Source organism: Nannospalax galili, unplaced genomic scaffold, assembly GCF_000622305.1.
Source record: "Nannospalax galili isolate Female #2095 unplaced genomic scaffold, S.galili_v1.0 scaffold1157, whole genome shotgun sequence".
Taxonomy (NCBI): domain Eukaryota; kingdom Metazoa; phylum Chordata; class Mammalia; order Rodentia; family Spalacidae; genus Nannospalax; species Nannospalax galili.
The window spans coordinates 863,243-887,198 of NW_008340118.1; the positions used below are offsets into that span (position 1 = coordinate 863,243).

General features: G+C 46.9%; 1 protein-coding gene across 9 annotated transcripts in view; it reads left to right on the top strand.

Annotated features, from left to right (window-relative positions):
• Sft2d1 (SFT2 domain containing 1) overlaps window positions 1-23,956 on the top strand; it is a 115,327-nt gene that overhangs the window by 72,023 nt on the left and 19,348 nt on the right. For 5 of the 9 annotated variants that reach the window (XR_003849834.1, XM_017798678.2, XM_029564523.1 and 2 more), the window contains exons 5-6: window positions 2,345-2,483; window positions 7,057-7,160. Coding sequence is in view for 8 of the 9 variants with exons in the window: in XM_017798678.2 (XP_017654167.1) it covers window positions 2,345-2,483; window positions 7,057-7,160 (243 nt within the window). In the remaining variant the exon portion in view is untranslated. Of the gene's footprint in view, window positions 1-1,473; window positions 2,997-7,056; window positions 7,161-23,956 lie in introns of those variants that run through there. The other 4 variants (XM_029564525.1, XM_029564524.1, XM_029564526.1 and 1 more) reach the window with 2 other exon arrangements.

Genomic DNA, 23,956 nt, shown 5'->3' on the forward strand with positions numbered 1-23,956 from the left:
TAGACACATGGGTCTGGAGAGATGGCTCAGTGGTTAAGAGCACTGACTGCTTTTGCAGAGGACCCAGGTTCAATTCCCAGCACCCACATGGTGGCTATGAACCATCCTTAACTCCAGTTCCAGGGGAATCCGAAGCCTTCTTCTGACCTCCGCGGGCATTGCACGACACGGGTGCACTCACATACATACAGGCAATACACTCATACACGTAGAATAAAAATAATAAATATTTTAAAAAAAATACTCGACGTGTAGGGCCAGGTGCAGTGGAGAACGCCTGTCACAAAAGCACTTGGGAGGCTGAGGCACAAAATGTGTTTGAGGCCTGCTTGAGCTCAAAAAATAAAATTAGGCACCGTGGGCCTGTGGCCCCGCCACCTCCCTCGGGCAGGACAGTAGTCACCGTGCCCTGCAGATACTTGCTCACATGTTGCTGTGCACCTGGGCAGTCAGGAGACTCCATCAGTGCCCTCATGGGCCTAGCTTCTGGTCAGCACTTGGGGAGCTGTCTCTCGACTCTGATGGGTGCGGGTGCTCAGGGCCGTCGTGTCTACTTGTCCCCCTGCCAGTCTGTGTTCACCTTGGGTGCTGCGGCAGGGGGCCTCAGTGCCATGGTGCTCAGTGACCTCCTGGGCCGGAAGCTCAGCATCATGTTCTCAGCCGTCCCCTCGGCCGTCGGCTACGCGCTCATGGCTGGTGCCCAGGGCCTCTGGATGCTGCTGCTGGGGAGGATGCTGACTGGCTTTGCCGGAGGACTCACTGCTGCCTGCATCCCGGTAAGGTGGGATGTCCCTACTGCTGCTGGGCTGTGCTGGGCCACCGCTGATGGAGGCCCCCTTTAGGCCTTTGCTCGGTGAGAGCGTGTGGTCCCCTGGCACTGCCCAGGAAACCTCGACAGCTCCTGTCAGAGCAGCTGACATCAGTCCTCCCTAGAAACTTCCTACCCAGAGTGTTGACAGTCTGTTGCATTGCTCAACTGGAGAAAATCCTCATTGAGCAAGGGGTGTGAACCCTGCCCCCTGCCCTGCCCTGCCCTGCCCTCCCACCTGCCCTGCCCTGCCCTGCGCGGGAGCGTACTCCGCATCTCCAAAGCCCCGCAGAGGGGGCCGCCCTTTGCCTGCAACCCCTCTACTAGGTTTGGGGAGCGACCATAGAGCTGGGCAGAAGGGGAGCCCCAACATCTCCGCTTAAGCCCAACGCGCCCCTGGGCCTGCAGGCCCTGCCCTGCCCTGCCCTGCCCTCCCACCTGCCCTGCCCTGCCCTGCGCGGGAGCGTACTCCGCATCTCCAAAGCCCCGCAGAGGGGGCCGCCCTTTGCCTGCAACCCCTCTACTAGGTTTGGGGAGCGACCATAGAGCTGGGCAGAAGGGGAGCCCCAACATCTCCGCTTAAGCCCAACGCGCCCCTGGGCCTGCAGGCCTGGCTCTGCCCTTCGGTAGGCAGATTTTGAGCAGGACGAACTTCTTTCCTGCAGAGAGAGGAAGAGCCCTGCGAGGCCCACTCCTGGGGCTGAGTGTGTCCAGTCTGCGCAGAAAACCCCACCCCCCAGTTCTGCTTCAGAAATTAGGCCGGGGAAAGTCTGTGAAGGGTTGGCGGAAGCTACATTTTCAGCATCTAAAACGAGCTAATGAACGAATGAACAGACGCAACCACCTGCTCTCCTGTCTAAAGGGCAGTGCGTGCCCAACTTTATTTTACTCAAGAATTAGTTAAACCCTGGCCACGTTGTTTTGCACAAAGACCTGTGCAGGCCCCAGCAGACCAGACCAAACCAGAATGGCATCCTGCCGGTACCATGTATTCTAGCTGAGTTCTGTGTTAGTTTCCAGGAGATTTAGAACCTCCAGAGAGACTTCCCCTGCTTACCTGAGATGAAGTCCTCTGCGCTTTACCCTTTAAGGAAAGCCAATCCGCTTTCCTTCGCCCTTTCTGCCACACCCCAGACAGCATATTCCTGGTTGTCAGAAGAGTGTGGTGATGGTCAAAAGGAGCTGGGTAACTGATGCATCCCTCCCATTTCCTTCAAACCAGCCCCCACCAGCTTCCACCCCAAGACCCTCCTAATATTAACTTCAGGCTGTTGCTAATTAGCTACAAAGAAGGAAAACAGACTGCCTGCCCTCCGATTGTTCCCTGTAATTGTTAAAGTATAAACGGACACACAGACCTTCCAAGGTGTGTTGACAGTAACCGTCTCTTAAGTAGGTGAAAGTTACCCAGAAACTGCATCTGATGCTTAGCAAGGGGGCAAGTTTTCAGTCATCCTCTGACTTTTGATTCACCACTACGATGTCGAACTGCAGTCACATACTTTAAGTCACATAAACATTTTCTTTGATTATAAGATTATAGGGTTGCAAAATGAGCTGACCAAACATGGAATCTTGAAGAACTCTTGTGACTACGAGGATTTCTGGGAGCTGATTCAGGAAGAATCTCCTGGAACAGGAGTGAAAGAAAAGCTCCGAAAGATAAAATGGAAATGTTTGTATATTTCCTTTTTTTAAATGTGAATTTTTGTGAGTGCATTCACTTTAAAGTTTTTTTAAATATTTTTATTTTATGTGTATGAGTGTGTTGCCTGAACGTATGTGGAGTGCATTCACTTTTTACTAGTTGGTTCTGGGGGGTAATGACAGTCTGTCCTTACAGCTGAGTTGAACTCTCAAGACAGCTGTGGTCAAAGATTTAAGACCTGTATTGATTTTTAATCATTTAAAGAATTTTATTAGCAAAAAAAAAAAGGTTTTGCTAATAAAAGGAGCACTAAAAAAAACTGTGTTTATGCAAGTGATGTTTTCCTTTAGAGTTCTTAAGTCAACAGAGCCAGCCTCTGCTGGGAACTGGGTCCTGAGTGAGAAGCTATGCATTTTTTCCTCTGCATCTTGCCAGGGCTGGTTCTCTCACCAGAGTGAAAAAATTCATTTGGATAACTATTGACTGTTTACTTCTTGCTAAAAACTGTGCACGAATACATGTAATAAATTGTCAAGTGGAGACAAAACAGTGTTCCCAGAGAAGTATTTAAGCATCGAAAAATAACATTTATAGTGAGACTGCAAGAATTATATAAATTTACTTTTCCCAAGTTGTGCAGCCATCAGTAAAGTCACCCCACAGCCTTTACCAGATCAGAATCACCTACGTCATGGGAATATTGCTTTAGCTGGTTATTAAATCCTTACATTATATTAATACTGAGAGACAAGTCTCATCCACATAGCCCAGGCTATGTTGCGGAGGACACCCTTGAACTTCTACCATGCCTGGTTTTTGCAATGCTGGGGATTGAATCCAAGGCTTCATGCTTGCCAGTAATCTCTCCATCAGCGGAGCCACAGCCCCAGTTCTAAAATATTTAAAGAAGTTTGAGGGTCAGTGGAATTCACACCGTGGTGGCTGGGGCCTTTCAGAACACAGTCTTGTTCCTAGAGCTCTAAGTACCCTCAGAACTGGAAAGACACTGCTGTCTTCTCTGATATGGGGTTGCATGACAAAGGCCTCTTGGATCCATATGTGTTGCATGTGTGCTCTGGGCAGACGCGGACTAGGCTGGTGCAGAGCTGAGCCTCATAGGAATGTGTTCACCTTTTCTGCTCTGCAAAATGCTGAGGCAAAATATTTCAGAGAATGTTCTAATTTGCTTTCTGTTGCCGTTATAAACACCGTGATAAAAAGCCACTTGGGCTGGAGAGATGGCTCAGCAGTTAAGAACACTGGTTGTTTTTGAAGAAGACCTGGGTTCGAATCCCAGCACCCACACGGCAGCTAACAACTGTCCATAACTCCAGTCTCAGGGGATCCGACAGCCTCTTCTGATCTCTGCGGGCATTGCACGACACAGGTGCACTTACCTACATGCAGGCAATACACGCATACACATAAAATAATAAAAATAAAAAAATTTAAAAAGCCACTTAGGGAAGAGGAAAAGGCTTAATTTCATCTTACAGGCTATAGTCCAGAAAGCCAGCACAGGAACGCAAGACAGGACTACAAGTCACGGAAGAATGGTATTTACTGGCTTATTCCCAGGCTCAAATTCAGCTACCTCCTTTTTTTTTTTTTTTTTTTTTTAAAATTTTTTGAGACGGGGTCTCCCTAAGCCCCAGTTGGTCTTGAACTTGCTATGTAGACCAGGCTGGCCCCCAAACCTACTTTTTAAAGTATTTAGAAGGGGAAGGAAAACACAGTACTTATGAAATAAGAGAATAAATAATACATTTAATATTTATTATTTTAGCTTTTTGAGACAGATCTCTGTAGCCCAATCAAATGGACAACCAAATATGGGCTGGAGTGATGGCTTAGTGGGTAAAGTGTTGCATAAGCAGGAGGACCTGAGTTCCAATCCCTAGTGGAAACAAAAAGCCAGGTGTGTGAACTGGGAATGGTGGTTAGCACCTTTATCTCAGCAGAGACAGGCAGGCCTCCTTTAGTTAAAGGCCAGCTTGGTCTATACAATGAGCTCCAGGACAGCCAGAGTTACACAGTGAGATCCAGTTTTTGTTTGTTTGTTTGTTTGTTTTTGTTTTTTCAGGTTTTTTTGGGTCTTTTTAAAAAACAAACCAGGTGAGACAGAGCTTGTGTGTAACCCCAGTGCTTGGGGCAAGGGAGGAAACAGGTTGATCCTATGAGCTCAATGACCAACCAATCTAGCTGAAAAGCTGAGCTCTAGGTTCAGTGAGATGTCTCAAAGTCCACAGTAACCTCTGGTCTCCATGTGTGCACAGGAGATAGGTGAGCACAGCCGTATGTCTATATGCACACACCCGTGCACACACACAAAATACATCAAATGTAGGTTTCCTAGTAACACAAGATGAAAGGTTGTCCATCAGAGGAGATTTGGACATTCATCATTAGTAGAGTGACTGGTTTTTGAGAAGATAGAGTTCAAGTGACAATGTTGGGTGATGTGTGGAGGAAAGGGTCCTTTGCTCCCTGTCAGGGGGGTACAGTGCCCCTAGGTAGCAAGCTGGCTTCCCTTGCTGGCGAAGCTTGGAGGGGCCCTGTTGGTCCCAGCTTGGGGAAGGTGGAATGGTCACTTCTCCTGCAGGTTTATGCTTTTCACAGTGAGCTATCAGTCTGTGTGTCATCAGGACTGAACTCTGGGAGACTCACAGCCTGTGGGGCTTCGTGAAAGAACACAGAATTCTGGGTGGTCTTTTTAAAAAACAAACCAGGTGAGACAGAGCTTGTGTGTAACCCCAATGCTTGGGGCAAGGGAGGAAACAGGTTGATCCTATGAGCTCAATGACCAACCAATCTAGCTGAAAAGCTGAGCTCTAGGTTCAGTGAGATGTCTCAAAGTCCACAGTAACCTCTGGTCTCCATGTGTGCACAGGAGATAGGTGAGCACAGCCGTATGTCTATATGCACACACCCGTGCACACACACAAAATACATCAAATGTAGGTTTCCTAGTAACACAAGATGAAAGGTTGTCCATCAGAGGAGATTTGGACATTCATCATTAGTAGAGTGACTGGTTTTTGAGAAGATAGAGTTCAAGTGACAATGTTGGGTGATGTGTGGAGGAAAGGGTCCTTTGCTCCCTGTCAGGGGGGTACAGTGCCCCTAGGTAGCAAGCTGGCTTCCCTTGCTGGCGAAGCTTGGAGGGGCCCTGTTGGTCCCAGCTTGGGGAAGGTGGAATGGTCACTTCTCCTGCAGGTTTATGCTTTTCACAGTGAGCTATCAGTCTGTGTGTCATCAGGACTGAACTCTGGGAGACTCACAGCCTGTGGGGCTTCGTGAAAGAACACAGAATTCTGGGTAGAGTTTAAATTGTCTGTAGGAATTAGAGAATTGAACTTTCATCACCGTTGGTAACATCATTGTGTGAAGGCAGCGTACGCAACTTCCACGGTCAGTTTAGAAGTGTCTGCTGTCAAAGCTTTGCTCTTAGCCCTAGTTGCTTAAATTTTATAAAAGAGCAGCATGGGGCTGGGGAGGTAGCTCAGTCGATGAAGTATTTGTTGCACAAGGATGAAGACCTGAGTTCAGTCTCCAGCACCCATGTAAAAACCAGATAAGGCAGCTGGGCACGGCACCCCAATGTTGGGGCAGAGACAGGCCAGCCAGGCTAGCCAAATTGGCAAGCTACAGGCCAGTGAAAGACTGTCTAAAAAGTAAGGTGGGGAGCCACTGAGGCTGACACCTGTTGTCCTTCCTCCTCTGGCCTTCATATGCACACACACACACACACGCATGCACACACACACGCACACACGCACACACACACAGCATGAAGGTGGAAGGTATCTCTACATTTCTAACAGCAACTGGGGGCCTCAGTTGAACTTAGGGCCTCAAGCTTGCTAGGCAAGTGCTGTACCACTGAGCTACATCCCTAGCCCTTTATTTAAAAAGCATATTTTGAAGCAGGGTCTCATTCGGTGCCCAGGCTGGCTTTGAACATGCAGCTATCCTTCCTCAGCCTCTCAGGCACCTGGGATCACAGGAGTGTGCCACCATGCCCTGCTCTGTCACTTCAAACATATTTTATTATTGTTTATCTTTCTGAGACAGGGTCTCTCTGTAGTGGGGCTAACCTGGAACTCACTATATAGACCAGACTGGCCTTGAACTCATAGAAATCTGCCTGCCTTGGTGCTGGGATTAAAGGTGTGCACTACCATACCTCAAACTTTGATTTTCTTCCAGGCTTGCTCAGTACTGGGGTTACAGCTGTGCACAACTCACCCAGTTCTAGTAAGATTTATTTACTTATAAATAAAAATATCCACTAGCCCTTAAATGTAGTAATTATATTAATAAATGCTGAAATATAAAAAATCTTGCATAGGCGAAAGGTCTGCAAATTTCTAGTTTTATTCCAAAAGAGGCAATCTATGGCTTGAGCATTCAGCTGGACCTTAACCAAGAGGCAGCCCATCTCACAGCTGGACCTTAACCAAGAGGCAGCCCATCTCACAGCTGGACCTTAACCAAGAGGCAGCCCATCTCAGTGTGAATTCACTTTCCTGTGCAGCATAATGAACATTTATAAGGTCACAAATTGACTTCTTGAAAACCCTCCGATCTCTTTCCCTAGTGATGAGTCCCAGACCACAGCTTCCAAATGCTTCCAGGAGATCAGAAGCTGGGTCGCTGGTTGGTGCTGATCAAGACAGTAGTACACTACACCAGGAGACGCAGGTAAGATTTCCCCCAGGGTTGAAAAATGTGTTTTCTAATGCAATGCTTTTTCTTTCTATTGAAGTAAAGTTTTTCATGCTTACTATAATTCTTGCTTTTAAAAGTTATTAGTACCAAAATAGCCATTTAAGAATGTGATTGATATGACATGGACTTAAAAATTCTTACTACTCAGGGCTGGAGAGATGGCTCATTAGTTAAGAACACTGATTGCTCTTGCAGAGGACCCAGGTTTGGTTTCCAGCACATGGAACCCTCTTCTGGCCTCTTTGGGCATTACACACACAGGTGCAGACAAAACATACATAAAAATTAAAAATAAGTAATTAATTAAAATTTCTTATTACATGCAAGACAATAATTTTGCATCATCTACCTCATTTTATTTGGAAAGTGTAAAACAAAAAGACAATTGTGGTTCCTACCTTCCTGGAATGTCTTGGGGGAAGAACCATGTGGTAAGAATGTCTCAGGAAAAGCAGCAAAAGAACTGTGCAAGGCACTCCTGCCCCATCGTGACCAAACACGCAACAGAAACACCTTAGGGGAAGAAGTGTTTATTTTGGCTCAGAGCTCTGGAGGTTCTCAGACTCCCCGGTGAGGAAGGCCTGGTACAGATCATAGCCATGGGAGCATGGGGTGAGGTGTAACACATCATGGGAGAACAGGAAACTGACAGCAACCGGAGCCAACGAAACTCTCAAAGGTCTACCCTTGCTGACCTACTTCCACCAGCCAGGCCCCACTTCCTGAAGGCTCCACAGTGTCTCCAGACAGCACCACCCCTGGGGAATGAATGCCTAAAACGTGAGCCTATGGTGGTATTTCATCACCAGAGCATAACAGTGACCAACTGGAAGCACTTGTTTGGAGAAAAAGAAAATTCTTGTTGTTTTTATCTTATAAAATCACAGTGTAGGGCTGGGGAGATGGCTCTGTGGTTAAGGGCACTTGCTGCTGTTCCAGAGGACCCAGGTTCCTTTCCCAACATCCACACTGGGCAACTCACATCTTGTACTTCCAGCTCCAGAGGATCCGGCACCCTCTTCTGGCCTCCATGGGTACTGTGCTCTCATGGTGTTTGCACACACAGACATACACACCTGCATATAAATAAGAATAAAAAAATACCTTTTTGAGCCGGGCGTGGTGGTGCATGCCTTTAATCCCAGCGCTCGGGAGGCAGAGGCAGGCGGGTCTCTGTGAATTCAAGGCCAGCCTGGTCTATATAGTGAGTTCCAGGACAGCTGGGGCTACGGGGAGACCCTGTCTCAAAAAGACCCCCCCAAAACAAACAAACAAAAAACCTTTTTGTTTTAAAAAGTAGGGTTCTTATGGTCTCAGAGGGTGTGTTTGCAGCAAGCAGGGGGTCTGTTCTGTGGGGTGTGGGTTGTTCAGCTGAGCTGGGTTCAGCTGCTGTAAGATGCTTGGCTCTGCCTCTGCCTAGTGCTCAGCTCTACTACAGGATGTGGCGATCTGACCCACCACAAGCTTCCAGCCTGTCTTCCCCCAGCTGTTTCAAGTGTCTCCATTTTCTCCAAAGCTAAGTGATACCATGCTAAGGGACCTTTCCCTCCCGTCAGAGTTTGGACTGTGCCATGAATTTCTGGGCTGCAATGGACCAGTTGGGTTTCAGTTTTGCTTATTGAGTTTTAATTTGCATGCTTGTCTGTCAGAAGTGGTGATGGAGTAAGGAAATCTGGGTTTACAGTGCTCCCGCCTCCCCTTCTCCCTCCAAGCAGGCACAGTAGCAGGGCCTGCTTCAAGGTCATCATGAGGGGCCATTGTGAAAAGGCCTAAACTTGGTATGAACTAATCTAAAAATGAATAAAAACAAAACCAAGTAGTGCTAAAAAGATTTTATTCTTTTTACATATAGTTTTAAAAATATATTTTATTTATTATTTTATTTTATGTTTATGAGTATATTGCCAGCATGTGTGTAAGTGCACTTTGTCATGCAGTGCCCACAGAAATCAGAAGAGGGCATTGGATCCCCTGGAACTGGAGTTATAGATGGTTGTTAACTGCCATGTGGGTGCTAGGAATCAAACCTGGGTCTTCTGTAAGAGCAGCCAGTGCTTAACTGCTGAGTCATCTCTTCAGCCCCTATGGTTTTATCGCTTTTTTTTCTATATGCGATAGGGACTTGCTATGTAGCTATGTAGCCCCAGTTGGCCTCAAACTTGCGACCCTCTTTGCCTCTGCTTCCCAAATGCTGGGATTATAGGCATAGACCATAATACTTGGCTCAAACAGCTTTTTTCTTGATGGGTTCTGTTTTGAACTTCTCTGATGGAAAGCTGTTTTCAGCTGTTGCGGGAACCAGCATAGTTGAATGCATTCTCTCTCTGGTGCTCAGCCAGTGGGCAGTGCTAAGCCACACAGTCTTGAAGGCTGGGGAGGGCCGAGCGTCACACTTGGATGTGAAAAGCATGCCATTCCTAGTTTTCTAGATGAACTGTATTTTGAGGGCCAGTCTGTTGGATGACTGGATGTGGCTGAAAGTGGCTGAATTTTCTGGAGAGAAGACAGATGGTCCTAGGACTGTAGACTCAGAGATCCATCCAGCACTTTTAAATCAAAGTTAAGTCTTACATGAGGTCTAGGAAGGTCAGTCTTCTCTGATTATGTTAGAAACAGGGAACTTTTCAATCACCATCTTTATTACCTCTACAGAGATTACTCCTGGTTACCTCTCAGTGTTCAAAGACTCGAAAACAACTTACTTGTCTGTGTGTGTAGATATGCTTAGTCCTGTTAAGGGAGGGGAGTGATGTTGTTAGAAGGCTTACAAGATTTTTGTGGAGGTTTCAAAAGAAGGATGAAATGTACTCCTTGAGAAAGAAAGCCCATAGGGCCTGGGAAGCCACGTAAAGGGATCAGAAGTGATCCTGACCCTGCGTACAGCTTCAAGTATTGCTTGTTTATGAGGCAGCTTGCCTTATACCCTGTGGAAGAATTGTATCCTTCCTCCTCCTCACATTTATAGTTGAAACCTCAGTCCCTGATGGGGTTTGGATGTAGATGTGTGGGAGGTGATTAGGCTTAGGTGACATCATGAGTCGGAACCCCATGATGGAATGAATGTCCTTGTGAGAGGAGCCTTGGAGGAGCTGCTCCCGTATCATCACAGCACACAGTGGGAGTGGCTGTCCCCACCCCTTAGCCCTGCTGTTCTTGCTCCCTGGTCTTTAGCTTCTACCCTTTGAACTGTGAGGAAGTAAATTCCTGCTGTTTAAACCTCCCAACCTGTGGTATTCTGTGATGGCAGCCTGAGCTAGGACAATATTCCAATAAACAGGCTGCTCCCTCCATATTTATCCCTGGGTAGCTTCAGAGACCAGAAAGAGGGACCATGGGAAGGTCAGAGGAGTACAGTTCAAGTCAGTATGTGGGAGTTGTGTTTGCTGATGACTGATGGTGACTTTGACATTGTGGGTGTGTGTATAGCACTGAATACTCCCTGCCCCAGTATGTGGAGAGGAAGGGTCACTTAGGAGGAACGGAATGCCTCACCCAACTCAAAATGTGTGCTAACTTAGTTGTGGAGCAAAACTAGAAAAATACAAACGCTATGTACAAGAGGAATGACCCCCATCTCTATCAGGTGATTTCTGAACATGCGTGTGCACGTTATAGGCCCAGAGAGCCCTATAAGGCTGTAAGAGCTTGGTGAGCGTCCAACCTCGCAGCTTTATTTGTTGATGCTGCTGCTAGAGATTGAATCCAGGGCCTTCTCCATGCTAAGCAAGTCCTCTACTATGAGTTACCTCCCTAGTTCTTGTTTTTAATGAGTCAAGGCTCATTACACACATGACTTTAAATTTAATATGTAGCCACTGCTGCCCTCCATTTTTTAAGATATTCTTATTTTATGTGTATGAATGTTTTGCCTGCATGTATGTAAGTGTGCCACATGCGTGCCTGGTGCCTGTGGAGGCCAGAAGGAACCCCCAGAACTGGAGTTACAGGTGGTTGTAAGCTACCATGTGGGTGCTGAGAATTGAACCCAGGTCCTCTGGAAGAGCAGCCAGTGCTCTTAACTGTTGAGCATCTCTCCAGCCCTCTGGCCTCTGACTCTTGATCCTCCTGTATTAGCCTCCTGAGTTCCGGGATGACAGGCCTGTGTTATCATAGGTAGCTTCAACTTGACAGCTTTCTATGGGGTGTTAACATGATATGTAAAGAAGAAACATCCAAATATAAATTGGGGTTATTTAAAGGACTGTCTGTAATAATTAAAGGATTATGGGAAAGACTTTGGAAAATGAATTAACAATAAACTGTGTCCTGGTTGTGCTGTATGGGAACCTGGCCCTCATGCTAGGGCAGTGAAGTGTGGGCCTACTAAGTGATTGACAACACTAAGCATGCTGTATGACATGTCAAGCACAGTTTATAGATTATTGGTTAATATGAACATGCGGTCTGGGCAATGATGTGCCTGGAACTTTTAGCAGAGGAAAAGAAACACAGGAAAATGAGAACACACATGTACCGGTGAGCACAGGGCTGCTCTGCATCCAAACCCAGCCTGTCTCCAAAACCCATAGGCCTGCTTGGCTGTGTGCCATCTCCTGGATAGCAAAGGGCCAGGATTACCAGACGCATAGGACAGTGCACGTAGGAAACGCCTTGTGACCGTGACTGAATGTCCGCAGATGCTGATGTCAGATTTATGAATGAATAGAACACAGAGTGACTTTCAAGTCTGAAAGGGCTTCCCCGCCTTTGCTCTTTGCTGGACATGCTTGCAGACACCTTTCTGCTGAGGAAAGTCAGGTGAATTTGAAATTAGTTTCCCCTCAGGGGCTGATGCAGCTCGCACCCAACTGTGAGAAAGCCCCTGCCTTTAATCTGGCCCAGCCTGTGGGAGGCCGGGCTCCTGTTTGGTCTGCAGGAGAAGGCACACACATCTGGGCTCCACATGGTTACTTGAGGAGCTGCCTGAGGAGGGGATGGTTCACAGCAAGGTGAGAAAAAATAAAACTGAAATGAGGCAAGACTCCTTTAAACATGAAAAGGAGAAGAAGTGCCACTTGAAATTAAATTCAAAATGAATTTAAGGCTATGGCCCTAGCAACTTGTCAACAAGCAGCTTGCAGCTGTGGGGGGACAGTCAGGACAAGGAAAGAGCCAGGAACAGGGCCAGCCTGGCTTGGATCCACACATGCACCTGGGGGTCCCAGCTGTGTGCTTTTATAGCTCCTGCGTGTGTGGACTCATGTGTTTGTCTAAGCTCAGTGCTGTATGACGTGATTCAGGTTGGTGTATGCCTTTAGTGGTGTGAAGGGCTTAGTGAGATTTAACCACCAAGCCATAGTGCTTCTGAATTAAGACTTCCACGATCCTGGAAAGGCGGCTCGTGACACGCTTTGACCCAACCGTGTGGACCCTGAACAACTCCCAGTGGCCTTGGTCTCCTGGATGTGGCTGTGTTTTCCCCCAGAGGTTCAGGAGAGTGCTGTTGGTGGAGAGCCAGAGATAAGCCCATCTGTCCACTGTGGGAACTTCCTGCCCCACTGCCAAAGTGGCTGACTGGCTGAGTTCTGCTTAGGTACCTTCCACTCTCCCTAGATGCCCAATGTCGTATGGTTGGCACATCTCTGGTCTCAAACAGTGGCACACAGCAACCTTACCAGTCATTCTTTTCACTGTTTGGGAGCCATTCTTATGGTGAGATGGCTGGTGAGGGTTTTACAGCAAACTGAAGCTCCTGTCAGCTTGGATGATGACCAAACACAGTCAGCTCCTGGGAGTCTTCTCCACACACCTGCCCTAGAGCAAGTGGCTCTGTCACAGGGAAATGACACAGTGTCACTGTGCACATAGATGGGACAGGAGTCCTAGTCCGTCAGTCCTCTATGACACGCTGGGTCTATGACTGAGTGAGTCTTCCTGGACTAAGCAACCCCAGGGTGAGTTAGAATTCACCTGCCTGGGCTCACCCCACCTCTGGAATCAGAAACTCTGGGGTTGGGCCGGCATCCAATTTTAACTGGTCCTCCAGGGACTTCTGGTGTAGACCCCAGTTTGAGAACCAGGCCCTAGGGACCAGGTCTCCTAGGGGTTCAAACACCCGTGTTTGATTGACTGTCGGTTCAGCTCTGGACCACTTAGTCACGAACTGCCTGTCTTTGAACCGTTGCTGAGGGCTGGCTTCTCTGTACTTTGCACACCAGCCCCACGTGGCATCTCCCAGGCTCCCGGTCCTTCTGCTGGCCTTGCCATAGATGTGGTAGATGGTGAAACACTGACACCCAAGATGCCTGCTCACTGCTGGATGTTCCCCGTCCTAGCACCTGGTGATAATGGGGCATATTTGGGAAACATTCATTTGTTGTGGGTTTTTTTGTTTTGTTTTGTTTTTGGTGTTTTTGAGACAGGGTCTCCCTGTAGCCCCAGCTGTCCTGGAACTCACTATGTAGACCAGGCTGGCCTTGAACTCACAGAGATCCACCTGCCTCGGCCTCCTGAGTGCTGGGATTTAAGGTGTGCCACCATGCCTGGCTAATTTGTTGTTGTTTTTGAGACAAGGGTCTCAACACATTTTCTAGACTGGCCTTCCTGCTTCAGCCTCCCTAGTAGCTGGCACTCTGGGTGTGCACCACACCATTCTCTGCAAAGGAATCGGCAGTGTTGGTTGGTTTGGTTTCCGTGGTGGGGCTGGAACCCAGGACCTCACATTTGCTGTCACTGGGCCACACCCCAGCCAAAAATTCACTTGCGATCCAGCTACTTCACTGCGCTGAAGCTAAGCTTGAGGGACCATATGGCACAGAATGAACAAGCAAAGATTGCCGGCCCAGTGGGCGGCTGAGGGAGACTTACTTGTGTGCGTGTGAGAGCACTGTCTAGTCTGTTTTGGGCTGCTGTAAAGAATGCCTGAGCTCCTTTCTCACAGTTCTGAAAGCTGGGAGGTTCAAGGTCAAGGGCCTACATCTGTGGAGGCCTTTCTTTCTGCATCATTTCATCATTTCATGGTAGGGAGAGATGAGAGGGAGAGGGAGAGAGAGAGAGAGAGAGAGAGAGAGAGAACCATTCTACTGGAAATCCACAGAGCACTGACCAGTTCCTAAGAACAGAACCTTAGTGGCCCGGTCGCCCCTCGCTACCAATGCATCGGGTGTACTGGGAATCGTTTCAGACACGTGGATCTGGAGGGCATAATTAAACCACAGCTCTACCCGAAATCCACAGAGCACTGACCAGTTCCTAAGAACAGAACCTTAGTGGCCTGGTCGCCCCTCGCTACCAATGCATTGGGTGCACTGGGAATCGTTTCAGACACGTGGATCTGGAGGGCATAATTAAACCACAGCCACTACCCTCCACACTTATAGCTTGCAGGCACTCAGGCCCTTGAGCAGCTGGCTGTGACCCAAGCTGGTTCCCAGAAGAGCCTGGGTGTACTTTCAAACCAAATGGGTACCCATCCCTCAAACCCGTTGTTAATAAACCAGAGTGACGGAGCACCTGAGCACTGCGCAAGGTGACTCTCTAGTGCTCTGAGAATCCATGGATAGCTGGGCTGGTTCTTCAGGAGCTCTGGCATTACATTTTCCCTCCTCAACGTGTAGCTCAGCGTAGGCACCTAACAGGGTGCTCTGTGTAGACACTACTGTAGGAGATAAGGGGAAACTGAGGAGAAGAGAAGGGGCAGAGGAGGAGGGAAGAGAAAAGACGGAGGCAAAAGAAGCACTTAAAAGTCTTTCTTTCAAGTGTACCATGTACGTGGACCATCTTCAGTTTTCTGACTCTTAATAGAAGAACCACTTTCAGGTGTCCAGAATGTTGCTGGCCGTGTTGTAGATGTTCAATAAATGTTTCTTAATGGAATACCTCGTAGAAGGAATAGCTGCTATCCCAGTGAATTGGGCAGCCTTCTGGAAACATGTGTCAGGCTTTAGGGCCCCAGAGCCCAAGGAAGGGGCCGATGGGCTTCTGGACCGTGCCTCCTTCCCTCCCCCAGCTCACTCACTGGTAACAAACCTAGATGTTGGTGTTGGGGCCAGTGGAGTAGACCAGGCCAGAGATGGGATCTGATGAAATGTGGGGGGCTGGAGCTCCTGGTTACCTGGACCCCATGCCCCACCCTCTCACCCCCCTGCCCTGGCCTTGGTGCTGAGCCTGTTTGTGAGTGCACGGAAGAGACCAGAACCTCCTGGACAGAAAGGAGAACTCTGGATCTATTACTGAGCCTCCCCCCCCACCTTTCTTTTGAGACAGTCTTATGTACTGGCCTTGAACTCTCTGTGTAGTAGAGGATGAGCTTTAACTTCTGATCGTCTCGGACCTCCAAATGCTGAGATTAGAAATGTGGTTTTCTGTGGTGTTCAGCATTGAACCCAGGACTTTGCACACTAAGACAAGAACTTCCAACTGAACAGCGCCCCCAGTTCCTGTTGTTCAGTTTTTAAAATGAAACCAAGATGGTGTCTCTCCAAGAACCTGCAAGTGGCTCTGGACCTCTGCTGTGAGGCCTCCTCCCTCCACCCCTGCAGTGGGAGGAATTCCCAACTGCATGTGAGCCCTCAGTGACAGATGACACAGGGCCCTGGTATTCATGGAGGCTTGGTGGGCCTCCAGCTGAGCCGAGGATGTGCACCTGCTCAGAGCACAGCTGGAGGAGCGTGAGTGCTGCTTGTGAGGGACAAGCCGAGCTGTTGGAAGACTGATTTTACCCTCAACGCCTCTTATGTGGTCAGATCCCACATGGAGTCTGTCAATGAATCACACTGACCCTTCCTTCGGAATGTGTCCAGAGAGACCCAGAGATGCCCTCATACCAGTCTGAGCCCTTCTCACCACAGCTGACTGGGATTCACAGCAGGCTGCCACATGTGGGCTTCGTGGTGGCTTCTGTCCCTTAGCCCCAACACACACACTCTGTAGCTGGTCCTTCCTCAGGAGCCAGGGGCATCTTACCACATTGCCTGGGTGTTTGCTGCTTTGAGACGGATACCCAGAAGCCTGGAGCAGCAGGTTCAATGATGGACAATTGTAGGAAGGACTTGTGTTGGTCTCTAGGGCTCAAGTAGGGGCCGCTTTTAGCTGTGGGCTGACTCGTCTAGTTACAGGTTGGGGTCTTTCTCCCCTACCCCAGTCTCTGTCTCTAGCCTCTCTGGTCTCTCTCTGATTTTATCTCATCCTGTCTCTTCCCCTCCTCTTCCTCCTTCTCCTCTGCCCTCCACACCCACAGGGTATCATGTCACATCTTATTCACAGTGCCTGGTGAATATCTTCTGAGAAGCTGCAGATGCTGGCTGTCCCCTTAAGGCCTGGACTTGTCACCCCAGGATGCCACTGCTGTTACATTTGTGAATCACAGGGCTGCCCAGAGGCAGGGTCACTTTGGATGTCTCATCTGGATGGAAGGAGGTGCACACAGGAGCTGCTGGCCAGGCCTGGGAGGTCACCTGCGTAACGTGTGCCATGCTCATGCCAATTTCCACCAAATCAACCTTCAGCATTGTGTTGAGAAAGCCCAAGTTCTTCCTTGATCTAGGCTATAGGCTGAGTTGCTGCCTACACATTTGTCTGCCTGTTCCTTTTTAGTCACTGAGTCCTGGGTGAGAGGCTTATCTACTACCTCACAGCTCACCTCTAGCAGAGAGCAGTGTAGCCCACAGAAGCTTGGCCAATAGGTATGCACACAGGTAAATCCCCATGTCTTTGATTTCAGGATGGCATATATACCTGTTCCTGTGGGAGGCAGGAGGGATGACACAGGTTTAAAGTTCTATCTGGAATCAAGAGGATGGGCTGGAGGCAAAGCCACAGGTTGCCATGGGTCAGACAGGTGGTGCCCTTACAGGCCACTGGTGACTACTTGCAAACTGTCCTGTATGAACCAGATGACGGGTGTTACAGACATGTGACAGCCACTGAATACCAAGGAAAATCACTGTAGTCAGCCATTGGTTACAGAGCGCAAGGGGGATCACACCGAGCCCAGGTGACTGTGGGAATTATTTACATCAGATTTACCAGCCAGGATCCTCTCCTGTTAAAGGAGTGCTGAGTCCTGCAGTGTGGGTCACTTCTGAATCCTCTTATGGTGTGGCTGCTGTCAGGGGGAATGTCACCCCTTTTTCTCATGTTAAACCATGAAACTATTGTGAAAATAATATAGAAATAAGGTAGTTCCAGTGCTTTAAAAATATTTTCTTAGTGGGGCTAGAGAGATGGTGCAGAGTTTAAGAGCACTGGCTGCTCTGCCAGAGGACCTGATTTTGTTCCCAGCACCCACATGGCAGCTCACAACTGCCTGTAACTTCAGCTCCAGGGATCCAATGCCCTCTTCTGGTCTCTGCAGGCTCTGCATGCGTGTGGTGCATATAAAGTCTCTCTCACACACATACACATAAATGAATAATAAATAAGCTAATAAAAATCTTTTTTTTTTTTTGGTGTTTTTGAGACAGGGTGTCCCTGTAGCTCCAGGTGGTCTGGAACTCACTAGGTAGACCAGGCTGGCCTCGAACTCACAGAGATCCACCTGCCTCTGCTTCCCCAGTGCTGGGATTAAAGGTATGCAACAACACCACAGCCAGCTGATTTTTTTAAAAAAACACTTATCTGGCCATTATTTATTTTCATGTCTTTCAAATTTTCTTTCTTTATGTTTCTTTCCCAATTAAAGTATTTTATTTTCTTTTTAAAACATATTTTATGTGTATGAGTATATTGCTCGTATGTACATAAACACACCTGTGTTGTGCAATGCTTTTGGAGGTAAGAAGAGGGTGTCAGATCCCCTGGAACTGGAGTTAGGACAGTTGTTAGCCATCATATGGGTGCTGGGAATTAAACCCAGGTACTCTGCAAGAGCATCCAGTGCTTTTAACCTCTGAGCCATCTCTCCAGCCCGTTCTTTTCTTTATTTATTTTTATTTTGTGTACAAGTTATCGCCTGCATGTGTGTAAGTGTACCTGTGTCGTGCAATGTCGTGAAAAGGGCATCAGATTCCCTGGAACTGGAGTTATATAGTGTTGTTAGCTGCCACGTGGGTGCTGGGAACCGTTCCTCTGCGAGAGCAGCCAGTGCTCTCCACCCCTGAGCCATCTCTCCAACCTCTTTTGCAATGTTTGAAGAAGGCTTTATTAGCTCAATCAGTTTGAATAAATCACAGTTATTTCTAGTGGATAGTAAGTGTAGGAATCTTTGTTTTCCTTTCATGTAGGAGGAAGATTTTGTTTGTTGTCTGTTAGTATATTTGTGTATCAGTGAGCATAGTGTACACACGTGTACGTGGGTGCACAGGCCCAGGCATGTCTCCAGGAGGCCAGAGGAGGCAGTGGGCATCCTCTATCACTCTCTGTCTTGTTTCTTTGAGGCAGGGTCTCCCTGTGAACCTGGGGCTCCTGTCCTTCTCAGTGCTGGGGCCACAGGTGACTGTGGGATGCTCCGCTTGTTACTTGAGTGCTGGGACCCTAACTTGGGTCCGCATGCTTGCCCAGCAAGTGCTCCTGACCACTGAGGATTTCTCTAGCTCTTCTTACTGGTCTGTAAGGAATCAAAAGTTTTTTCCTTTTAAGCCTGGAGAACAAATTTTATTCAAAAGTAGATTTCAGTGAGGACAAAGTACCAAACTCTGGTTATTATAGTAGAAAAACTGGAAACAAGTTTGTTTTAATTTTTCCCCTGAGGACACAGAATGATCACTGCTGTAATACACCACCAACTCTTCATTTTCTGTATTTGAGTCATTCCTTTTTTTTGAGACAGAGTCTCCCTGTAGCCCCAGCAGACCTGGAACTTGCTTATAAGGTGCATTTATGTACATGCAGGTAAAACATACACATAAAAATAAGTAAATAAAATTGATAAATTAGCCCAGTTTTTCTGATTATGTTCTCTTTCTTGTCCATCCTTATATATATATTTTCAGCATATATATATACATAATTTGTGTGTGTGTGTGTGTGTGTGTGTGTGTGTGTGTGTGTACGTATACATATTGAGACAGGGTCTCACTCTGTAGCCCTAGCTGGCCTTGAACTCACAGAGATCCACTTGCTTTTGCCTCCAAAGTGCTGGGATTAAAAGCATGTGCCACCATGCTTTGATTTAAATACTATTATCTATTTATTATTTTATGTGTATGAATGTTTTGCTTCATGTGTGTAAGTGCACCTGTGTCATGCAATGCCCATGGAGGCCAGAAGAGGTGTCAGAGCCCCTAGAACTGGAGTTATAGACAGTTGTTAGCTGCCATGTAGGTCCTGGGAATAGAACCCGGGTCCTCTGGAAGAGCAGCCAGTGCTCTGAACTGCTGAGTCATCTCTCCAACTCCTAAATACTATTTTTCTAAAAAAGTATTTTTAGTTAGCATACAACATGATGAGCTTCATTACGGCATTTTTATGCATATTTGACATTATACTTTGTGCTTACCCCCTCCACTGCCATCCCCCCACCCAGTCTCTGGTCTCCTTTCTCTCCCCAGATAGTCCCCTCTTCTGTGCTCTTAAGTCACATGGAGTCCATTGCCTCTTTCCTCCCCATTCATTCTTTCCTTAAGATCGCTTCCTGTCCTGTCATGGTTTATCCCCTTTCGTAGTTTTATCACACACGCACGCAAGCACGCGCCATTTAAATCTAGATTCTGCACAGGAGAGAAAGTATGTGGTCTTTGTTTTTTTCTGAGCCTGGCTTACCTCATTTCAATGCAACGTCTCCAGGTCCAGCCCTTTCTGCAAATGTCATGATTTCATTTTTCTCTACGGCTCAATAGAGTTCTGTTGCACATGGGTAACGTGTTTTCCTTCTCCAATCATCTGTTTTCACACCAAGACAGCTGCTCTGAAAGTATACGGAGAGCTGGAGAAGCAGTCAGTGTTCCAGGGTTCATTAACTTGGTGCTGTGTATTGTGTGGTTGGTCACTAATGCTGCACACATAAGGATATGTGGGGCATCTTTTATTGTAACATAGCAGACATCTGTTACATGCTGAGAATCCAGGCAGATATAATGACTGCATTTATCTGAATAGGGGAAATGTATTATCAGTTGCCAAATATATGTAAGAATAGATTTTTAATTCCAGAAATAGTGAAGCACATGGTCATATCTCCAAATAGGAGGTGTTTTGTTTTGGTTCAGTGTTGGGTGACACTACCTGCCCGTGATTGGAAGTTGGTAGTTTACAGACCTGGGTATCTTTGGAACCAGGGTCCTGTTTGCCTCAAATACAAGAAGAATCTTCTGTGAGTAGGGTAAGTGACTTAGACATCACAGTGGCCTTGAAGTATTAAGTTACTGGTTGGATTAGTAACTAGTCTAAGACGTCACAGTGGCCTTGAAGTATTACGTTACTGGTTGGACTAGTAACTAGTCTAAGACGTCACAGTGTCCTTGAAGTATTAAGTTACTGGTTGGACTAGTAACTAGTCTAAGATGTCACAGTGGCCTTGAAATATTAAGTTACTGGTTGGATTAGTAACTAGTCTAAGACGTCACAGTGGCCTTGAAGTATTACGTTACTGGTTGGACTAGTAACTAGTCTAAGACGTCACAGTGGCCTTGAAGTATGAAGTTACTGGTTGGACTGGTAACTAGTCTAAGATTGAATAAGGAAGTGGTCTTTTTCTCATGGTGTCAACTGTAAAATTTCTATACTGTGTGTGGTAATTAGGTGTATGAGCGCCTTCCCTATGAAGATGATACAAGGTATGTGACCGCTGTTGTTCACTTTAGAAAGGGACACTGTCCTAATCATCGTTCTTAAACTTTTTACGCTGTGGGCCTGTGAGATGCCTCAGTGAGTGAAGGCGCTTGTTGCCAAGCCTGATGACCAGAGCTTATCCCAAGGGTGCCACATGGTACAAAGAGAGGACCTACTCTTGAAAGCTATCCTCTGACCTGCATGTGCACCCTGGCATCTGTGTGCGGACATGTACACACGAAATAAAATAAAAGATGAAAAAAAAATTTTTAGAAAAGAATCTTTTTCTATTTGTGACCCTTTCTGCCTGAGGAAAAATTTCTTTTAGCTTTATTTAATTTTTTTATGCATATGAATATTTTGCCTACGTGTATATATATGTATGTACACCACATACATACAATGCCCACAGAGACCAGAGGAGAGTGTTGGCTTCCCCCAAAGCTAGGATTATAGGTGGTTGTGAGCCATCAGACATGGGTGCTGGGAACTGAACTCGGGTCCTCTGGAAGAGCAGCAAGTACTCTTAACCTCTGAACCATCCCTTCATTCCCAACCAGAAAGATTTAAAATAAAATGTTCTGGGGTCTGGAGAGATGGCTCAGTGGTTAAGAACACTGACTGTTCTTGCAGAAGACCCAGGTTCGAATCCCAGAACCCACATGGCAGCTAACAACTGTCTGTAACTCCAGTCCCAGGGGATCCAACAGCCTCTTCTGTCCTCCTCGGACATTGCATGACACGGGTGTACTTACCTACATGCAGGCAATACATGCATACACATAAAATAAAAAAAATAAATAAAATATTTAAAATCAAATGTCCTAACACAATGGAATCCAAAGATACAATAAATTGATGTGTGCTGAGGAATGATGGTAAGAAAATATAAAAGTACTTTCTGTAATTAAACCCTTATTTTTCTATAAGAGCAGGAAACTTTGTATGCACAGTAAAAACACTGCAGTTTATAAAAGACGGGAGCCTGAGCTGATGTGTTTCAGACCGTGCTCCTTGGCTTTGCGTGGTGTGACAGCATGCCCAGTGCCAAATGCTTATACCGTGTGTTCAGAACTGAGGCTGCTGTGAAGTTACATGTCAGTGTTATGATATGCTTGTTTTTGAATTAACTCTTGGTCATTGCGTGTTCAGAAACCCTTTACCATTGCCATATTTTGGTGAGCCTCTCAGTTCTGTGACGCCATATGAGGTCCCGACCCACAGCTTAAGAAGCTGTGTTCTACAAGAGTCTCTGTGTCATTAAAATGCTTCTAAACCAAATGTCATTCACCCACCCATCCATTTACCTACCCACCCTCCTAACTATCCATCTACCCACTGACTGGGCCAAATGTCCATCCACCCATCTGTCCACCTATCTGTCCATTCATCTTTCCACCCATCTGTCTAGCTTCCCATCTGTCCTTCTGTCCATCTATGTGCCTACCCACCCATCCATTCATCTATCTGTCTGCTTACCTTCCTGCCTATCATCTGTCCATCTATTGCTTCATCTGTGTCTGTTTTCCCATACACTCATCTATCCACCCATTCATTAGAACTTCTCATTTAGGGTCAGGGAGATGGTTCAAAACCCTAGTGACCTGAGCTTGATACCTGGAACCCACATACAAAACTGCATGCAGTGGCTTGTGTCTGTAATCCCAATACTTCCATGGCAAGATGGGAGGCAGGCGAGCCTCTGCATGTGGTGTGTCCCCCTCCACAATAAATAGATAATTTTTAAAAAAGAATACTTTATAAATATCTAATTTAAAGCCAGGTATGGCGTTGCACGCTTGTGATTCCAACACTTGGAAAGTAAGGAAGGAGACCAGGAGTTCAAGGTCATCCAGGGATGCCTAGAAAGTTTAAAGTTTGCCTATGCTACATGAGACTCTGTCTCAAAACCCCTAAAACAGCAAACAGAATCAGTCCTTTGAGTCAGCTCCGTGAGAGGCCGACGGAGGAACCAGCTTTCCATGTGACTAACGTTTTGACAGTTTAGACGCTGCTGTGCACTGAAGCTTGGTCTGGGTGTTAGAAGAGATCTGACATAACAGCTAATGAGGACGTTTCTTCCTGTTTCCTGCTGGTCTGACTGCTAGTGAGCACTTTGCATTTGTTTTCCTTTGCTTTATGATAACATCCTTCTAGGGTGAGTTTGGAGTATCAGCGGTTTCACTGTGGAGGAAATGGGCAGAAATGACAGTTAAACAAAGATGCTCCAGAGAAGTCAAAGATACAGTAAAAATCCCTCTGAACTTTTATTTTTTTGAGGGTTTCTGATAATGCTACATTCTGAACATACAAAGGGTACAAAATGAATTTTTCCCAGAATATTTCAAAGGATGGTGCCAGTCTATCATTGTCTGCAAAACACCTTCACATACTGTTAGTGTAGGTCATTTTGTCTCTAATTAAAGTAAGACACCATATGTCCATCATTTTGGCCTGTACTGAAATGGGGGAAGGCGGGTCCCCTGGAGGGTTCTTTTGTAAAAAAAGTTTTATTTATTATTTTTATTTTATGTGTATGAGTGTATTGCCTGCATGTAGGTAAGTACACCTGTGTCCTACAATGCCCACAGAGGACAGAAGAGGCTGTTGGATCCCTTAGAACTGGAGTTACCAACTCCCAGCTGCCATGTGGGTGCTGGGATTCGAACCCGGGTCTTCTGCAAGAACAACCAGTGTTCTTAACCGCTGAGCCATCTCTCCAGCACCCCCCACCCCCGAGGGTTCTTAGTCTCATTCATAAAAGAATTGAAGAATGGACCCAAACGGCAGAAAGTAGACAGACTTATGGAGACCTGCATGACTGGCTGGTTAGAAGTTCTGAGGAGTTCTGTGTTACAAGGTGGGGTTCCAGGCAGGAAAAAGTTACTACCTCATTAATTAATTACAGGATTCCGCCCATCTATTTAGCATAACTTAAGATGACCCTGCCTTCTTAGGGGTGGTTCTATCACCAGGTGATTGGCCAGTGAGACTGGAAGGGTGGATCTGGACAGGGTTGAGTCACAGGATTCCCAGGATTCCCTGGCCTGGAGCCAGGGAGGAGCTTGGGATGCTTGTTCCTCTGGCCTGTGTTCTGCAGGTCCTCAGCTGGGAGGCTTCTC